This window comes from Aquarana catesbeiana, linkage group LG03, assembly GCF_042186555.1.
Source record: "Aquarana catesbeiana isolate 2022-GZ linkage group LG03, ASM4218655v1, whole genome shotgun sequence".
Classification (NCBI taxonomy): Eukaryota; Metazoa; Chordata; class Amphibia; order Anura; family Ranidae; genus Aquarana; species Aquarana catesbeiana.
The window spans coordinates 538,979,012-538,998,157 of NC_133326.1; the positions used below are offsets into that span (position 1 = coordinate 538,979,012).

The following is a 19,146-nucleotide window of genomic DNA, read 5'->3' on the forward strand; positions in this document are numbered from 1 at the left end:
TTTACCCCATATACTGGCTAAGTGTTCCTGTATAAATTGCAGAACCACCATATACAAACCGTCAGTGCGTAGGTAAGGCCCAAACCCACAACTCCAGCGTTCATTCCCGAGGTGATGGAGGTGATGGCTGCCGTTAGAACAATACAAGCACCCAGATAATCCTAAGGGCAGAAGAAAAATATTAAATCTACCTTACCACTAACCCTGAACCACCGTTGGGATACATTGTGATCTCCTTTGTGGACTGTCACCAGCTCATATGGATGTTGAAAAATCTCTGTGTGCAATATCAGCTGTTTATGACCCTCATGACTGCCCGGGATGAACTATAATACTAATAGGCAACCTAAGGTAGGCTCTCAAAGAAGAGCACACAATGTATATTCAGTGGCATCCAGAAGATTATCACATGGCATGTGTGCAAGCTTTGACCGACCCACCAGAGGATCCTCCATTGGGGCCCTGCTCCAAAGAGCCACTGCTATCCTAGTGTAACTGCCTGGAATCAAGCTGGGCATACAAGGTGGATAGAGGAATCCTCACCACTGTGCTACTGTATTCGGACAGCGGGGATTTCTCTGCTGTCAGAATACACTGATTAGCGCTGCAGCACTGTTTGAACAAAGCTTTTCCAACAAGCCAATAACAAGGGTAAAAGGAAATGCTGAGTCCGGTGTGATTGTACGGTGAGTCTGGTTAGTGCAGACCTGACTGGGGTTCTCGGTCACCCTGTGCCCCTAATAGACACAGGATGACTTACACATAGGAGTGGCCGGGGGAGCTGGACAAGGAGTTTCCAGATCTCTCTAAGGTAAGCTGGGTTCCACAAGCCCCCCACCCAAAGTGACTCCTGCCACAGGCAGTATTGAGCAGTAGCTGTGTAAACAGATGATAGTAGGAAGTGGCCGATCGCCGCCGTAACCAGTGTAGAACGCAGTATGGTGCCGGACAGGACGTGACATCACTACGGAGAGCGTGATGGGGTGCAAGTGGGCGATAACGTGTTTCAAAGCTTCCACTTCTTTCTCAGACCTCTGAGAAAGAAGCAGAAGTTTTAAAACGCGTTACCACCTCCTTGCACGTCAACACGACCTCTATAGTGACGACACGTCCGGTCTGTCGCCATCTTGCGGTCCACGCTGGTAACGGCGACGATCGGCCACTTCCTACTACCATCTGCTTACACAGCCGCTGCTGGTTGCTGCCATACTATCAGGACGTTCCAGTGAGGTCCTGAGACTGACTGCTACCATGATGTGTGCCTGTATCATTCATCCATTCATGAGTTGCCACTTGTCCTAACCTGTAATTAAACCATCGATTTTAATGCTGCACTTAGTCTGGCCCCCCTCTGTTCTTCTCTTCATGAGAAGTCGACCATTAGATTGACTTCTTAAGAACAGGAACGGTCATTGGTGGATAGAAATTCAACCGGTCCCTGCTAAACCAAACAACTTTTGAACCATCTATGGCCACCCACTCACTAGGGTACTCTTATCCACTCAGATGTTCCTCCTCTGTAATGGGGTTATGGTCACTTTAAGAGCATTTTGCCCACGCACTGTTGGAAGCCCATATACTATGTGGGGACAAAGAGGGTGGCCCATTAGTGTAATATATCAAAACATCACTTTATTCTACTGTAAAATACTGCTTACATAAATAAAAAACCATCAAGCATTAATGGGGGTACCATTCTTCCTGGTATGACACCACACCCGGTCCTTGTTCCTACAGGCTACACCCCAGTGACAGAAGGGCAGAGCCTGTAGGAGCGAGGACCGGATGTGATGTCATACCAGGAAGAATGGTACAATTTGAAACAAGAAGGGGCAAAGATTTTCTCCCCAGAATCTGATATTATTTATTGCCATATTTATGATTCTTTTTTGGTATAAAAGTACACATTTTGTCTGAAGTTTTGAGCTAGTGTTAGGTATATAGTAGGTATATCTAAAGCCAAAACCTTTTGACAGGGTTAGTTTGTTGCGGGAAAAACAATGCCAATTTTCAGTCAAAGCTCAATATACTTGAACAGAACTTGAAGGTGGCACAACTAACCTAAGACCACACAACCACTAAATAGTTGCCTTGGGAAAAATAGTGCAGGTGTGTTTTCTAAACCATTGTAGTGCGTTGGCATCCTATTGAATGGGCTGCCTTGGTGCAGTGCAAGGTAATGTGCAGCATAACGTGTGTTAATAGGTGTGCATTATGGCACCATATTAAAACCCCCGCAGATGTGATTGGGCCTAAATGATTGGCACTGCAATGAACCGCATGGGGTGCCATGCATTAGTGTGCATTGTGGTAAACTTTGGTAAGAAGTGGGCTGCGCTGTGTCATAATGACAGACGGATCAGCGTACATAAACACAGTCCGATACTGTGGTAATAGTCATTGCCTGGCTCATCTCTAAGGGGGGACAGCAGACTTGCTGGCACTCTGTGTACCCAAGGTTCACCCTGGACAGTTTGCTATTCTGTGCTCTGTCAACTGACTGAGAGCAAAGTTTTATCTCTTTTGTACAAATATTTGTTCAGCATGGTTGGAGATGATTAGAGTGTGCCACTCTTTTTTTTTTTTTAAGCAATATATTTTTTATTAGATTGTATCAAAGATTACAAAAACGACAAAATAAAAGAACCAGTATATAAGAAAAGATCATATAAGTGTGAGGAAGACAACTCCTTTCGCCACATTATATAACATTACTAAGCTGTTATAAATCTCAAGGGAGTACCATTTGAATTATACAAATAATAAACATAACAGATTCTTTCACAAAATATTACGTCTAATATAAGAAAGTTGAGAAAAAGGCCTGAAAATAGGCAATAACATCTAGGTTATATTTCGTAAACTATAAAAGGTATGCCTGCTAGGACGCATCAAAATCCTGAATAAAATTGTGATTATTTAAATATAATGAGGAAAAAGAAAAAAAAGAGAGAGAAAGTGTGGCCTGCACCACTCTTCCATCAGAAAAGGAAAAATACAAGGAGATATATTGTTTTGCTATGAACATTATTTGCTGTGAACATTGTTCAGAGTAAAGAATGTATCTGTGTTGTCCATGCCAACCAATGAGATTATTTTAATTCTCTAACCCCTGATAACTGGAAATCAATTGGCGCAGGGAATCTGGACATTTTCTTTTCACACGGGTAATATCAATGAGCTCCAGAAAAATACAGCCCAAAGGGATTTGTCAATAGTGTACTGCTGGCCATACTGAACTTACCGAGACTCCCCATAATAGGATTGATCACTTCTTCTTTAAAATTACTGACTTTGCAGAAAGTTTGAAATATTTATGTTTTGCAGTCAAATCTGTAAATCATCACTGTGACCATTGAGTTCAAGTGGTCTGTGTTTGACTGTGACCTAAAGAGGATATGTGGAGGGGGCAGAGGGGAGCTGAAGAGGAAGTAGAGGGGAGAAAAGAGAAATGTAGAGGGGTGGAAGAAGGAAGAAGGAAGGAGAAGAAGTGAAAGGGGAGTAGGGGTGGAAAGACAAGAAAAAGAGGAAGGATGACAGTGGAGAGAGGAGAAATGGAGACATGGAAGGAGAGAGGTGCAATTATAAAGGAAAAGAGCAGAAATGGAGAAAAGAGAGAGGAGGAGGAGAGAGGTGAGAGAAGAGGAATGGAAAGAGGAGAGAACAGGAATGGAGAGGAAAGAGAGAAGGAATGGAAAAGTGAAAGAGGAGGAATGTAGTGTTGATAAAGGAGGGAAGGGGAGGGCATAGAGCAGAACTAAAGAGGGAGAGAGAAGGAATGCAGAAGAGAGAGAGGAAGAATTGAGAGGGAAGAGAGAGGATTTGAGAATGGACAGAGGAAGAATGGAGAGGTGAGAGAGGAGGAATAGAGACGAGGGAGAGAGGAGAACTAGAAAGAGGTAAAAGGAGAAATGGAGAGGTGAGAGAAAAGAAATGGAGAGGTGAGACAGGAGGGATAGAAAGGGGAGAGGGGGAATGTAGAGGGGAGGGAGAAAAAATGGAGAGAGAAGAGAGGAGAAAAGTAGAGGACAGGGGAAAAATGGTGGGGGGAAAGTGGAGTAATGAAGAGGGAAGAGAGGAGAAATGGAGAGGTGAGAGAGAAGGAATGGAGACAGCACAGGGGAGAAATAGAGAGGTAGGGAGAAGGAACAGAGAAAGCAGAAAGGAGGAATGGAGAGAACAAAGGAGGAATAGAGAGAGAAAGAATGGAGAGGGGAGAGAAGAGAAATGGACAGGTGAGAGAAAAGAAATGGAGTGGTGAGAGAGGAGGAATGGAAAGGGGACAGGGAAGCAATGGAGATGGCAGAGGGTAGGAATGGAAAGGGGAGAGGGGAGGGAGAAAAAATGGAGAGAGAAGAGAGGAGGAATAGAGAGGAGAGAGGAGAAATATAGAGGGCAGGGGAAGAATGGAGAGGGGAGAGTGGAGATAGGTGAGCAGAGAAATGAAGAGGGAACAGAGGAGTAATGGAGAGGTGAGAGAGAAGGAATGAAGAGGACAGATGCGAGGAATAGAGAGGGAGAGAGAAGAAATAGAGAGCAGAAAGGATGAATAGAGAGAACAAAGGAGGAATAGAGAGAGGAGCGAGGAGAGAAGAGAAATTAAGAGATGGGAGAAGAAGAATGGAGAGGGGAGAGAGGAGGAATGGAGAAAAGAGGTAGGGGGAGGGGAGAGGAGCAATGAAGAGGACAGAGAGAAAAAAATGGAAAGAGCACAGGAGGAATGGAGATGGTAGAGTGGAAGAATTGGGAGGGGTGAGCAGTGCAGTGAAGAGGAGAGAGAGGAGACATGGAAAGGTGAGAGAGAAGGAATGGGAGGACAGATGGCAGGAACAGAGAGGTAAGGAGAAGGAATAGAGCGAGCAGAGTGGAGGAATGGACAGAATAGGGGAAAAATGGAGAGGGCAGAGAAGAGATGGAGAAAAAGAAAAGGAAGGATGGGGAGGGCAGAGATAAGGTATAGAGAGGGGAGAAAGGAGGAATAGAAAGGACACAGAGGAAGTGTGAAAAGGAGGAATAGACAGGGAAGGGGAGGAATTGAAAGGAGAGAAGATTGGGAGAGAGGGGAGAGGAGGAATGGAGAGGGGAGGAATGGAGAGGGGGTGAGGAGAAATAGAGAGGGGGTGAGGAGAAATGGAGAGGGTAGAGAGGGGGAATGGAGAAGGGAGAGAAGAGAAATAGAGTGGTGAGAAGAGGAGGAATAGACAGTGGAGGGGGAGGAATGGAGAGGGCGTGGGGGGGGGGGGTGGAGGGAGGAGGGAGAAAAAATGGAGAGAGAAGAGAGGAGGAATGGAGAGGTAAAAAGTAGAGGGCAGGGGAAGAATGAAGAGGGTAAAGTAGAGATAGGTGAGCAGAGAAATGAAGGGGGGAGGGTTATGCCGCGTACACACGAGCGGACTCTTCGACCGGACTGGTCCGACGGACCGAATCCGGCGGACAATCAAGCCGTGTGTGGGCTTCATCGGACCTTCAGCTGACTTTTTCTGTCGAAAGTCTGAGAAATCCGCTCGTCTGTATGCTAGTCCGACGGACAAAAAAACGACGCATGCTCAGAAGCAAGTACGACACGGAAGCGCTCGGTCTGGTAAAACTTGTGTTCGTATTGTAGCTAGCACATTCCTCATGATGCAAATTCTGTGATCTCTGAATGCAGCGCATTAATTGTCTTCTTTATAATGCTAGAAGAACGAAGTTGTTTTGCTGCTCATATTCACACAGAGTTCTCACAAACTGATTTCTGGATTATTTCTCTTTGATCTCATGAATGATATTGTATTTTTTAAAAGCCCCATCTCCATACTAATGATTACACATTTGTTTTTTGGAGTCATCTTTTATTATTTTTTATTTCAACAAGATCTTTTTTTAGGATTGTTCCAAAATTCTGTTATAGTCATCTCTCTCTCTCTCTCTCTCTCTCTCTCTCTCTCTCTCTCTCTCTCTCTCTATATATATATATATATATATATGTATTTTTTTTTTTTTTTGGTGTAAAGTTATCACAAGAACCTTTTTTAATTTTTTTAATTTTTTTTTTTTTGGGTGTAAAGTTACCACAAGAACATTAGATATTTGGTTTTTTTTTTGGACGTCAAGGAGGTTGTTGTCCCTTGTTAATTTGACCTTGTCTTTTAAAAATGTATTTAAAAAAAAACACATAGGCAAGTATTTTCTGAAAATAAAATATCCATTTATTCTGGTTAACAAAATAAAGATGAAGTCAACGCTGGAGAAACTTTTGGAATTTGTGAAGCCTTTTGGCCCCAGTCTGTGGAAAAGAAAATTGGGATCTTGAGGAGTCCATATTATAGGGAGCACAATCTGGTCCAGGAATCCCAGAGATCAAGAGCAGCAGCAGATGACATATATGTCCCCAGGCTGTGGTACTACACCAGCCTACATCTTCTGTCAGACCAGACTGAAGCCAGGTCATCACGTTCTTCTCTTTGCTGCAGCCTTCCCTCCACGCTACCCTGCAGCCTTCCTTGGAGCCTGTAGTGTGACAGGAGAAGGAGGAGGAGGAGGAGGGGCTTGCTTATTTATTTGGGTGTTGACAGTTCGCCCTTCAAGTTTTTCATACAGGAGGCATTGGCCCTACTCCATTTTGGGCAACCTGCTGGCTATATAGGAGCCATAGGCCTCTTCAGCCTTTTTGTTTGAAGGTAGAGGGGAGGCACCTGCGATTGTGTAAAGCTCCTACTGGGCCCAGCCACCTCCTGGCTGACACTAACCCCTGCCTCCTCTTGACTGTCACTGGGCCAGTCCTCCTGCCTGCCACTTTCCACTCCTGGCTGAGCTCATCCTGTGTATAAAAAAGGGACATAGTTTTAGTTTTTGGTTCATCAATCACACACAATTTTCAGCTCAAGACTTGCAAATTCAATGTTAATACATATAAAAGGTATCATTCTGACACCAGCATTTTTTCAAGCTGGTGACTAGGGATGAGCCAAAGACCCCCCTCTTTGGTTCGCACCAGAACATGCGAACAGGCAAAAAATTTGTTCGAACGCGCGAACACCGTTAAAGTCTATGGGACACGAACATGAATAATCAAAAGTGCTAATTTTAAAGGCTTATATGCAAGTTATTATATATACAAAATAATTCTGCGCTACCCAAAGAAAGGAAACAAAAAGCAGCTAACACGACCAACAAAGTATAAATGGGAAAAAACAACGAAAAAGTGTAGCGCTAAACAATATCATAAATGACAATGGATCAGTCAATATGCAGTGAAGGGGATCAACTATGGATGAACCTTATAAATGGGTAGTCCTGATGTGGACATTATGACTAAACAATGAAAGTGATTAGTCCTTATGTAAACATATTTTGGATAAAAAATTCCGGCATCCCAAAATGCAGACCAGCTCACTCCCACCGAGAGATGAAAAAGGCTTACCAGATAGGGTGGACCCAAAGGGGCATATGCCAAATTGGGTCAGATAAGGCTTGGGTGGTGAGTGGCTGTGTGTGGCTGTGTGTGGCTGTGATCCCACGGATTGCTGTATTCCTCCAAGTGGCACCCGGGTCCTGAAGGGTGTGGGCAGTCTCACGGATATGGATGGTCCTGTAGGTCCAGATAGGGTGGACCCAAAGGGGCATACGCCAAATTGGGTCAGATAAGGCTTGGGTGGTGAGTGGCTGTGTGTGGCTGTGATCCCATGGATTGCTGTATTCCTCCAAGTGGCACCCGGGTCCTGAAGGGTGTGGGCAGTCTCACGGATATGGATGGTCCAGACAATAGGCTCCTGGTGATACAAGAATTTCTGAGGTATTCAGGCCTCCCTTCCCTCAGGGCAAAGGATATTACTCAACTTGAAAGTCCCATAGATTCCTCTGAACTCATGCTGGCGATTAAAGACCTTTCCTGCATCCAGCGTTCTATCTGAACGCACATTCAGTGCTGCTGGAGGCTTTGTAACCGATCACAGAGGACAGGCACACTCTGTGATCAGTTACAAAGCCTCCAGCAGCACTGAATGTGCGTTCAGATAGAACGCTGGATGCAGGAAAGGTCTTTAATCGCCAGCATGAGTTCAGAGGAATCTATGGGACTTTCAAGTTGAGTAATATCCTTTGCCCTGAGGGAAGGGAGGCCTGAATCCCTCAGAAATTCTTGCATCACCTGGAGCCTATTGTCTGGACCATCCATATCCGTGAGACTGCCCACACCCTTCAGGACCCGGGTGCCACTTGGAGGAATACAGCAATCCGTGGGATCACAGCCACACACCACCCAAGCCTTATCTGACCCAATTTGGCGTATGCCCCTTTGGGTCCACCCTATCTGGACCTACAGGACCATCCATATCCGTGAGACTGCCCACACCCTTCAGGACCCGGGTGCCACTTGGAGGAATACAGCAATCCGTGGGATCACAGCCACACACAGCCACTCACCACCCAAGCCTTATCTGACCCAATTTGGCATATGCCCCTTTGGGTCCACCCTATCTGGTAAGCCTTTTTCATCTCTCGGTGGGAGTGAGCTGGTCTGCATTTTGGGATGCCGGAATTTTTTATCCAAAATATGTTTACATAAGGACTAATCACTTTCATTGTTTAGTCATAATGTCCACATCAGGACTACCCATTTATAAGGTTCATCCATAGTTGATCCCCTTCACTTTATATGCAAGTTATTGTCATAAAAAGTGTTTGGGGACCTGGGTTCTGCCCCAGGGGACATGGATCAATGCAAAAAAAAGTTTTAAAAACGGCCGTTTTTTCGGGAGCAGTGATTTTAATAATGCTTAGAGTGAAACAATAAAAGTGTAATATCCCTTTAAATTTTGTACCTGGGGGGTGTCTATAGTATGCCTGTAAAGGGGCGCATGTTTCCCGTGTTTAGAACAGTCTGACAGCAAAATGACATTTCAAAGGAAAAAAAATCATTTAAAACTACTCGCGGTTATTAATGCATTGCCGGTCCGACAATACACATAGAAGTTCATTGATAAAAACGGCATGGGAATTCCCCACAGGGGAACCCCGAACCAAAATTTTTAAAAAAAATGACGTGGGGGGTCCCCCTAAATTCCATACCAGGCCCTTCAGGTCTGGTATGGATATTAACCTCCCTGGCGGTATTCCCGAGTCTGGCTCGGGTTGGATTTTTTATACCAAAAGCGGTATCCCCGAGCCAGACTCGGGCTTGCATCGCAGGATCCAGGAAGAGCATACTTACCTTGTCCCCTGGATCCTGCGATGTCTCCCCGCTGTGATCGGCGAGCCGCTGTGTCTCGCTCGATTCACAGTGCCGAGCTCCGTTCCCTGCCAGCGTTGCGACGCACGGGGACGGAGTTCGGCGGTAAATTCAAAAGTGAAACACACAGTATAGATACAGCATACTGTACTCTTACAGATTACAGTACTGTATCAAATAATTACACATCCCCTTTGTCCCTAGTGGTCTGTCCAGTGTCCTGCATGCAGTTTTATATATATAAAACTGTTCTTTCTGCCAGGAAACTGGAGATTGTCCATAGCAACCAAAACTGTCTCTTTACATCAAAAGTGGTTTTAGAGCAGCTAGAAAAAAGCGATAATAAATTAGAATCACTTGCAGAATTGAGCGATAGTGATTTGTGGGGAGATCCGTCATCAAACACTAAAAGTAACAAAAGCTAAAATTCTGCAACTGAGCAAATTTCAGTGTTTTTGATTTGATTACATTATTATATAATTTTTATTATTATTATATTATTATTTGTTATAATTATTTATAGTTATTTATTATATTATAATTTTTTATTTCGTTTTTCAAACTTTATCATACCCGGGATGTCTACTAGACTCTTGTTTGGACAGATTTAAGTGAACTATTCCTAAGAATTACAGGCCTACAATATAAAACGCCAAATTTCTGTGCAAAATAATTGTACCGCTTTCAGCACCTAAAATCAGAAATAATCATACCGCCAGGGAGGTTAAGGGGAACCCCGCGACAAAATAAAAAAAAAAAAAACGGCGTGGGGTCCCCCCAAAAATCCATACCAGACCCTTATCCAAGCACGCAACCTGGCAGGCCGCAGGAAAAGAGGGGGGGGTGAGAGAGCGCCCCCCCCTCCTGAACCGTACCAGGCCACATGCCCTCAACATTGGGAGGGTGCTTTGGGGTAGCCCCCCAAAACACCTTGTCCCCATGTTGATGAGGACAAGGGCCTCATCCCCACAACCCTGGCCGGTGGTTGTGGGGGTCTGCGGGCGGGGGGCTTATCGGAATCTGGAAGCCCCCTTTAACAAGGGGACCCCCCGATCCTGGCCCTCCCCCCTGCGTGAAATGGTAAGGGGGTACAAAAGTACCCCTACCATTTCACTAGAAAACTGTCAAAAATGTTAAAAATGACAAGAGACAGTTTTTGACAATTCCTTTATTTAAATGCTTCTTCTTTCTTCTTTCTTCTATCTTCTATCTTCCTTCATCTTCTTCTTCTTCTGGTTCTTCCTCCGGTGTTCTCGTCCAGCATCTCCTCCCTACTGGTGACAAACATTTTTGGCCACTACTGTCAATTGATATGTAGAGATAATTTTTTGGATCAAATCCTTAATACGTAATCAATTAGAACATCTAGTTAACGTCATTAATATTAGGACACTAAATATGTCTAAAAATAATATACCTGGCTCCAGATGGTCGCATCCGGTTCTTCCAGGATGGAAGTCCCAGGTTGGTCCTCATCAGCCTCTGCTGGGGTGGAGGGAAGGGTGGAGGGAAGGGTCGAAAGTGATTCCCTGGCTTCAGTCTGGTCATCAAGAAAACATAGTTTTTCGAAGTACCACAGCCTGGGTACATACACATCAGCTGCTGATGCTCCTGATCTCAGGGAAGTCTGGATCTTGTTATGCTCCCTCCTATACATATTTCACAATATCCCAATTTTCTTTTCCAAAATCTCCACGGTTGCTTCTAGGATGAAAGTCTGCACAAATGCCAGAAGTCTCTCCAGCTTTAACTTCCTTACTGGTTTAATGTAATATTGAGGGTGTTTGACCTTCCACAGATTCCTCATCTCCCTGTACTTCTCAATAAATGGTATCAGAAATTCAGGGTCCTTAAACTTGTTATTCATTTTATACACAAGACAAAAACACTAATGTCAGCCTAAACTCACATAATCTTATCCCAGACATAAGTATCACTCTTTAAGCAGTATAGGCCGCTACAAAGTAAAGCAAATTTACCTTTGTTTCGGACGCTCGTAACTTTACTTGCTCCGCGCACAGAACATACGTACGGCACATGCGTGTCAGCTTTATATACACTGTGCTTGCGTGAAACTCCGCCTGTGTCGCCCGCCCCTGATGTTCTTTTTCACGAATATTCTCCGCCCTTCTCTCTACGGTGCGCAGTAGGAGTAACAATGGCGGAGACACAGCAGGTGTGTACTAACTCCAGTAACGAGGAAGGCCCGGAGCCCGAAATGTCCCAATCCGGGAAGAGGAGATTTAAGGCCTCCAATACGGCCTTTGAAGAGATGGTGGAGATAGTAGCAATTTTGCAGAGAAAAGATTACTATGGGAAGCATGGACCGTACGCCCAGCCTAATTTACGAAAGGCAAAAATAATGTCCAAAGTGGTGAAGACCCTGCATCAGAATTTTGGGGTACGATGCTCTAAAGACCAGCTGAGGAAACAATGGTCCGACCTTAAATTGAGGGAGCCGGATCAGTACAGACGAATTAAGAAAGTTCTTAAAAAAAGTAAGTACTTGTCGTGTATTTCCTATTCTGAATATTAACTTGCATGCTGCTCCATGTGCTTTTCTTTACTGTACAGTTTTAATCGCTATTCGTTCATTGGAAACATCATTCGTAGGAACATTGTTAGCAAGTATATACGATGTATTTACAGGGTTGAAACAACATTTTGGTCTTGGAAATTTGTCTTATTAAAAGAAGTTTAGGACATTGTTGTCTAGATGTCTTTGAAACTAGAATGTATAGCAAACAATGGAATGTAAGGAGAGGACACTCAGCAGCTGTTTACACATCTGGACTCAGGAGCACTACTGTGGGACACCAGAATACAGGTGCTCCAGTGGATACTTGTTGGGGTGTCTCTATCTGTAAAATGTGGCCAAAAAAGGTAAGTATTCTGGCTTGTTTTAAAGTGGATTTTAATCATGTCTTCAACTTGGATCTCTGTCCAAACAGACAATTGTACACCACTTCAATACAATCTTTCATATTCCTATTCCTGGACTCAAATATTTGTGTGGTAAGTATACCTTTTGTTTCATTCTCATAGGGGAGAAAAGACTCAGACAACCTGATCCCAGGGACCCCTGACCTCGCCTGCCAGATTGGGAAATCAGCCTAAGCCCCACCAAGGATGTGGAGGAAGGAGCGGTGGAGGAAGTGGGCGACATGGGCACCCCACCAGGTGAGTGTCTGACACCCCAGCTTCTGGTAATCTATGTATGCCTGCATATTTCTATATGCATTTTTTTCATCAATTTTAGGTGATGTTCTGGTTGTGGAAAGGGAAGCAATTATAACGGACAGCGCCCAAAGATTGATTGGCCAGATCATGGCCTGGAATGGGGATATTGATGCTATGCACAATACCATTGACATCATGCGTAATCGGCTGGACAATATGCAGCAGGAAATGAAGAACATGATCAATGTTTTGGGGAGAATCTAATCCCTTTTTCCAAAATAAAACATCGATCATGTTCTTCATTTCCTTTTTGCTGACCCCATTCTGGGCTTTGACTTTTAAAATGTTTAAAAATATTTTTTAATATTAATATATTAATATTAATAATATATTCAATTTTAACTGTAATAAAGCCTGTTTGTTAAAAAAATTAAATAAAAAAAATGATGCCTGTTTGTAAAAAAAAAAAAATATGGGGCCTGTTTGTAAAAAAAAAAATAAAAAAAATAAAATAAAATAAAAAAATGAGGCCTGTTTGTAAACAAAAAAAAAAACAATTTAAAAAAACAAAAAATATATATTGTTTGAACAAAAATATATGTATATATATTTTAACGCCAAAAAAATTCCTAAACGCACATGTGAATGTGCACAGATTAAAAATTATGTTTTAATCAACAAAATGTGTGACGTCTTCTTTCAATGCTCAATACCATTTTTGAAAGTTATTTGGTGTTTACAGTGACAATGGGGCTTATTTACTAAAAGGAAAATACACTTGGCACACAGACCATTTGGATAAATTTTAGGGGGGGATTATAAAGCAATTTAAGGACACACAGACCATTTGGATACATTTTGGGGGGGGGGGATTATAAAGCAATTTAGGGACACACAGACCATTTGGATAAATTTTAGGGTAAAGCACTACAATGGAGATGACAAAATACATTGTTAAGTGACTAGACTAGGTGGATATGGGCCCAGCATAGCATGCTGGGGAGATTAGTAAAGGAAAATATGCATGCAGGACAAAAAAGAGCATTAAAAAATTACAGCATGCATGAGGACAAAGAGGACATTCAAAGCATATTGCAATCATGGTAATTAGTGTTTGAGTAAAGAAATACATAACATTAGCAAACATTAAATACAATAAAATGTGATGTTAAAGGATAAAAATCTTACCTTAATATAGTCCTTCTGCAGGACCTGGATCATGGCATAATAGGTCTCTGGGATAATCAACCCCAGAGCCTGGGGGGAGATGCCTGTCGAGAACTTAAGGTCCTGCAGGCTCCTCCCCGTCGCCAAGTACCACAACGTGGCGACTAGCCTCTGCTCCGGAGTGATGGCTTGCCTCATGCAGGTATCCTGCCTGCTGATATAAGGGTTTACCAAAGCCAACAAACGGTGAAAAATGGGGTCCGTCATCCTGAGAAAGTTCCTGAAATCCTCAGGGTCATTCTCACGGAGCAAAGGCATGTGAGAGAATTGGTCACGCTAGAGCAACCAATTCTTCGTCCATCAACTCCTCCCCACCCTGTTCATGGACTGGACTTGGGCTGAAGAATAAACTTCACCAAGTACATACAATGCACGAGCTCTACGACGAGTACGTACACGCAACATGGCTTCAAAACGGTCGGCTGGTCAGAACGCACTTAACAGAACGCACTGAAGAACAGCAAGGCCTGTGAAGAGCGAGCTGAAAATCAGCAACGAGCGGACAATAACACACTGATAAATCAATGCGAACTGGCTATACGCACTGAAAAGCAGATACAAACCTCACAAGCACAAACTGAACAACAGTTAAACAACCTGAAAAACATGAGTCTGAAAAAGCACGAATCATCTCTCACCAAACTTCTACTAACACGAGATAAACACGAAATTAGCAGAAGAGGCCCAACGGGTGGCGCACAAGCTATTACACTGCCTTTTTATAGACTCGTCGGACCTGGTGTACGTCACCGCGTACTAGGTGGTCGGACTTTGGTGTGATCGTGTGTGGGCAAGTCCATTCTTTAGAAAGTCCGTCGGAAAGACCGTCAGACTTTTGATGCTGAAAAGTCCACCCGTGTTTACACGGCATTAGAGAGAAATGGAGAGCTGAGACAGAAGGAATGGAGACAGCAGGGGGAGGAATAGAGGGAGGGAGAAGGAATAGAGAGAGCTGAAAGGATGAATGGAGAGAACCAAGGAGGAATAGAAATATGAGAGAAGAGAAATTGAGAGGGAGGAGAGTAAGAATGGAGAGGGGAGAGAGGAGGAATGGAGAGAAGAGGTAGAGGGAGGGGAAAGAGGAGGAATGAAGAGGACAGAGAGGTGAGAGGAGAAATGGGAAGGGCATACTGTAGGAGGAAGAGGAATGGAGATGGTAGAGTGGGGAGGGGTGAGCAGAGAAGTGAAGAGGGAAGAGAGGAGACATGGAGAGGTGAGAGAGAAGGAGTGGGGAGGGCAGACAGCAGGAACAGAGAGGTAAGGAAAAGGAATAGAGAGAGCTGATTGGAGGAATGGAGAGAACAGAGGAAGAATGGAGAGGGCAGAGAAGAGATGGAGAGGGAGGAAATTAAGGATGGGTAGGGGAGAGATGAGGTATAGAGAGGGGAGAATAGAGGAATAGAAAGGACAGAGAAGTGTGGAAAGGAGGAATAGATAGGGAAAAGGGAAGGAATTGAAAGGAGAGATGATATAGAGAGGGGGGCAAGAGCAATGGAGAGTCATCTTTCAATCTTGACACTTTCTGGGATAAAATATAGAAAGATTTTGACTAGTTGCTGTTAGTGAAGTAATGAGAAAAAGTCCTGGACAGTCGCACTCAAAAAATGTTTTGCCTTTATTAAAAGGAAGTCATCAAAAATACATGTTGCAGCAGAAAAATGCAGGAAGGCTGACACATTTCACACTGTAGTCAGTGCTTAATCATGAGCTATGATTAAGCACTGACTACAGTGTGAAATGCGTCAGCCTTCTGCATTTTTCTGCTGCAACATGTATTTTTGATGACTTCCATTTAATAAAGGCAAAACATTTTTTGAGTGTGGCTGTCCATGACTTTTTCTCATTACTTCACTATATAAGCATTGCCGGCACCTGTCGCTTCCAGCGTGGAGGAGATGTTTGCTCCTAATCAACCTTCCTAGAGCAGTGATACCTTGCTTTCTTTGGTTGCTGTTAGTGCCACAATCTGTGAGTCTCTCCTTACCGTGCGGACCTCCAGCCACCTGTTGGCCGCGGAAAGGAATAAATAGGCCAAGTTGTTTGTGTCGGTCAGTTCCAGCATACGCTGCTTGAATCGGGACTCGTGCCTACAAAGAAGAAAGTGTCACTGAGACACTGATTGATAATACATCTTTCATTTACTGTCCAGTCCATTATATAACTAATTTATCACAATGTATGAAACAAGACCTGTCTGTGCTGCCCTTAGCCATCAAACAGATACTTCTATTCTGACAGTCGGAAGCCATATGAGGCTAGACAGTTTATAAATAGAACATAGACTTTGGTTGGCATTCTACTAATCATACAGCAGGAAATTGGCTTGGTGTGCCAAAATGACATCCTCTCCATGTTGAGGTGGCCTGTACACATACATCCCACTGACCAGTCTTCCTGCCGGAGCGGTGAAAATCATATACTTTTTTTAATAAAATTCTTGTTTTCACCATTTTTTCATCCTTTGATCTCCTGTCATCACTTCCTGTCTACATGCACTCCAGCCAAGGCTGCATTTATCAGAGTGGGTTTCTCAATGTTAACATGTTAATTCCATTTCAAAAGTCATTTTCAAATCGTCAGCTTTCATTAAAGTAGAAGTATAGGCAAAACTTTTTTTTTTTTTCATTTTGGACAGAGCAAGGGAGGGTTATAGCCCTTGTCAGATTTTTTTCTTTTTTTTGCCATCTGTGTCCCATTTCTGAAATTTCCCTTCACTTTCTGTCCCATGGGCAAACAGGAAATGAGAGGAAATCCCTGTAAATTAAAGGAATCCCTTGGGAACCCCCAGGTCACCAGAACTGGTGTCCCCATTGGAAGATTTCCGCTCTATTACTTTTCTGGGGATAACCTAACATTTGGGATTTTCTTTTACTTTCACCAATAATGGTGAACAGGAATAACAGAGAGGGTGAATCTATCTAATGGGAGCCCAGACAGCAATAAAAACTGACAGGGCTTCTAATCCCTCTCTACTCTATCCAAACCCCCCAAAACAAGTTTGCCTTTAGGTATACTTTAAAATAAGTCCTTGTTCAGGCACTTACTGTCATAGGGTGACAACACTCTTTCTCTGTGCTCCAGAGTTGTCACCCTCTCACACAGGTTTCCAATGGAGACCACCATAGACCTTGTCAACACACAGTAAAACAACAGCCATCTGCACAGAGGGCTTCTAGAGTACCTAGTCCATAGAGCGATTTATTAAAAATGCAAAGCCAACGAGCAGCAACAAGTTACAGTGGGGACGAAAAGTATTCAGACCCCCTTAAATTTTTCATTCTGTTATATTGCAGCCATTTGCTAAAATCATTTAAGTTCTTTTTTTTTCCTCATTAATGTGCACACAGCACCCCATATTGACAGAAAAACACAGAATTGTTGAAATTTTTGCAGATTTATTAAAAAAGAAAAACTGAAATATCACATGGTCCTAAGTATTCAGACCCTTTGCTGTCACACTCATATGTTTAACTCAAGTGCTGTCCATTTCTTCTGATCATCCTTGAGATGGTTCTACACCTTCATTTGAGTCCATCTGTGTTTGATTATACAGATTGGACTTGATTAGGAAAGCCACACTCCTGTCTATATAAGGCCTTACAGCTCACAGTGCATGTCAGAGCAAATGAGAATCATGTGGTCAAAGGAACTGCCTGAAGAGCTCAGAGACAGAATTGTGGCAAGGCACAGATCTGGCCAATGTTACAAAAAAAAATTCTGCTGCACTTAAGGTTCCTAAGAGCACAGTGTCCTCCATAATCCTTAAATGGAAGACGTTTGGAATGACCAAAACCCTTCCTAGAGCTGGCCGTCTGGAGAAGAGCCTTGGTGAGAGAGGTAAAGAAGAACCCAAAGATCACTGTGGCTGAGCTCCAGAGATGCAGTTGGGAGATGGGAGAAAGTTGTAGAAAGTCAACCATCACTGCAGTCCTCCACCAGTCGGGGCTTTATGGCAGAGTGGCCTGACGGAAGCCTCTCCTCAGTGCAAGACACATGAAAGCCCACATGGAGTTTGCTAAAAAACACCTGAAGTACTCCAAGATGGTGAGAAATAAGATTCTCTGGTCTGATGAGACCAAGATTGAACTTCTTGGCCTTAATTCTAAGCGGTATGTGTGGAGAAAACCAGGCACTGCTCATCACCTGTCCAATACAGTCCCAACAGTCAAGCATGGTGGTGGCAGCATCATGCTGTGGGGGTGTTTTTCAGCTGCAGGGACAGGACGACTGGTTGCAATCAAGGGAAAGATGAATGTGGCCAAGTACAGGGATATCCTGGACGAAAATCTTCTCCAGAGTGCTTAGGACCTCAGACTGGGCTGAAGGTTTACCTTCCAACAAGACAATGACTCTAAGCACACAGCTAAAATAACGAAGGAGTGGCTTCACAACAACTCCGTGACTGTTCTTGAATGGCCCAGCCGGAGCCCTGACTTAAACCCAATTGAGCATCTCTGGAGAGATCTAAAAATGGCTGTCCAACAACGTTTACCATCCAACTTGAAAGAACTGGAGAGGATCTGCAAGGAGGAATGGCAGAGGATCCCCAAATCCAGGTGTGAAAAACTTGTTGCATCTTTCCCAAAAGGACTCATGGCTGTATTAGATCAAAAGAGTGCTTCTACTAAATACTAAGCAAAGGGTGTGAATACTTAGGACCATGTGATATTTCAGTTTTTTTTTTTTTTTTTTAATAAATCTGCAAAAATGTCAACAATTCTGTGTTTTTCTGTCAATATGGGGTGCTGTGTGTACATTAATGAGGAAAAAAAAAGAACTTAAATGATTTTAGCAAATGGCTGCAATATAACAAAGAGTGAAAAATTTGTCATCAGGAACACACCCTGAGAAAGGCAGCTATTGCTGGAGCGCATGTAACCAGGAAGTGGCTGCAGGAGGGTGCAGGAGATCAGCACCTAACAAAGGATGAAAAGCAAGTATTTTCTTGGTATAATACACAGTGCACAGAGCAAACTCTATGTCATCCAGTGTGGGTCCTCATCTACTTTACTTTGATCTTTAATGAAATATTTGGAAAGTGAGCAGAAAGTTTGGAGTTTAAGTGGTTCTCTTTTATTGGATAACTTAAGTTATTAAAGATGCAAGCTTTGGAGACCTTAAAGCTGAACTCCCGGATAAGCAAATATTGGGCTCCATTCACCAAAGCATATCGTTTGCGGTATTTTTGTGACCTGACACATTTTTCCCAAATATCGCATGTGATGCTGAAAATATCAATTCACTATCCCTTTATGCGGTATTTACCTCAAAAAGCACAAACGCTCATTAATACCGCATAAAACAGCGTTAAAGTCAATTCACTAAAGAAAATAAATACATAAATGCATGCATTAAATAATTAGTAGTCCAGGCATGCCATATTGAAGGAATAATAGCCAATTTGGAGTAGGACCTGTCTTTTTAGATCAGTAGTCTCTCAACAGCAATGCACAGAAAGCAAAATATGGATAAAAACAAAGAAATATTACAGATCCCCCCCCCCCACGTGAATGGGTATCGGGTACATTGTA

At 43.3% G+C, this 19,146-nt stretch overlaps 1 protein-coding gene across 7 annotated transcripts in view; it reads right to left on the reverse strand.

Moving 5' to 3' along the window:
• ABCC9 (ATP binding cassette subfamily C member 9) overlaps positions 1 to 19,146 on the reverse strand; it is a 220,390-nt gene that overhangs the window by 24,195 nt on the left and 177,049 nt on the right. For 6 of the 7 annotated variants that reach the window (XM_073621428.1, XM_073621425.1, XM_073621426.1 and 3 more), the window contains 2 exons: positions 15,600 to 15,702; positions 60 to 161 (listed from right to left, as the gene is read on the reverse strand). In XM_073621428.1, the coding sequence (XP_073477529.1) occupies positions 60 to 161; positions 15,600 to 15,702 (205 nt within the window). Of the gene's footprint in view, positions 1 to 59; positions 162 to 6,039; positions 6,800 to 15,599; positions 15,703 to 19,146 lie in introns of those variants that run through there. The other variant, XM_073621431.1, reaches the window with a different exon arrangement.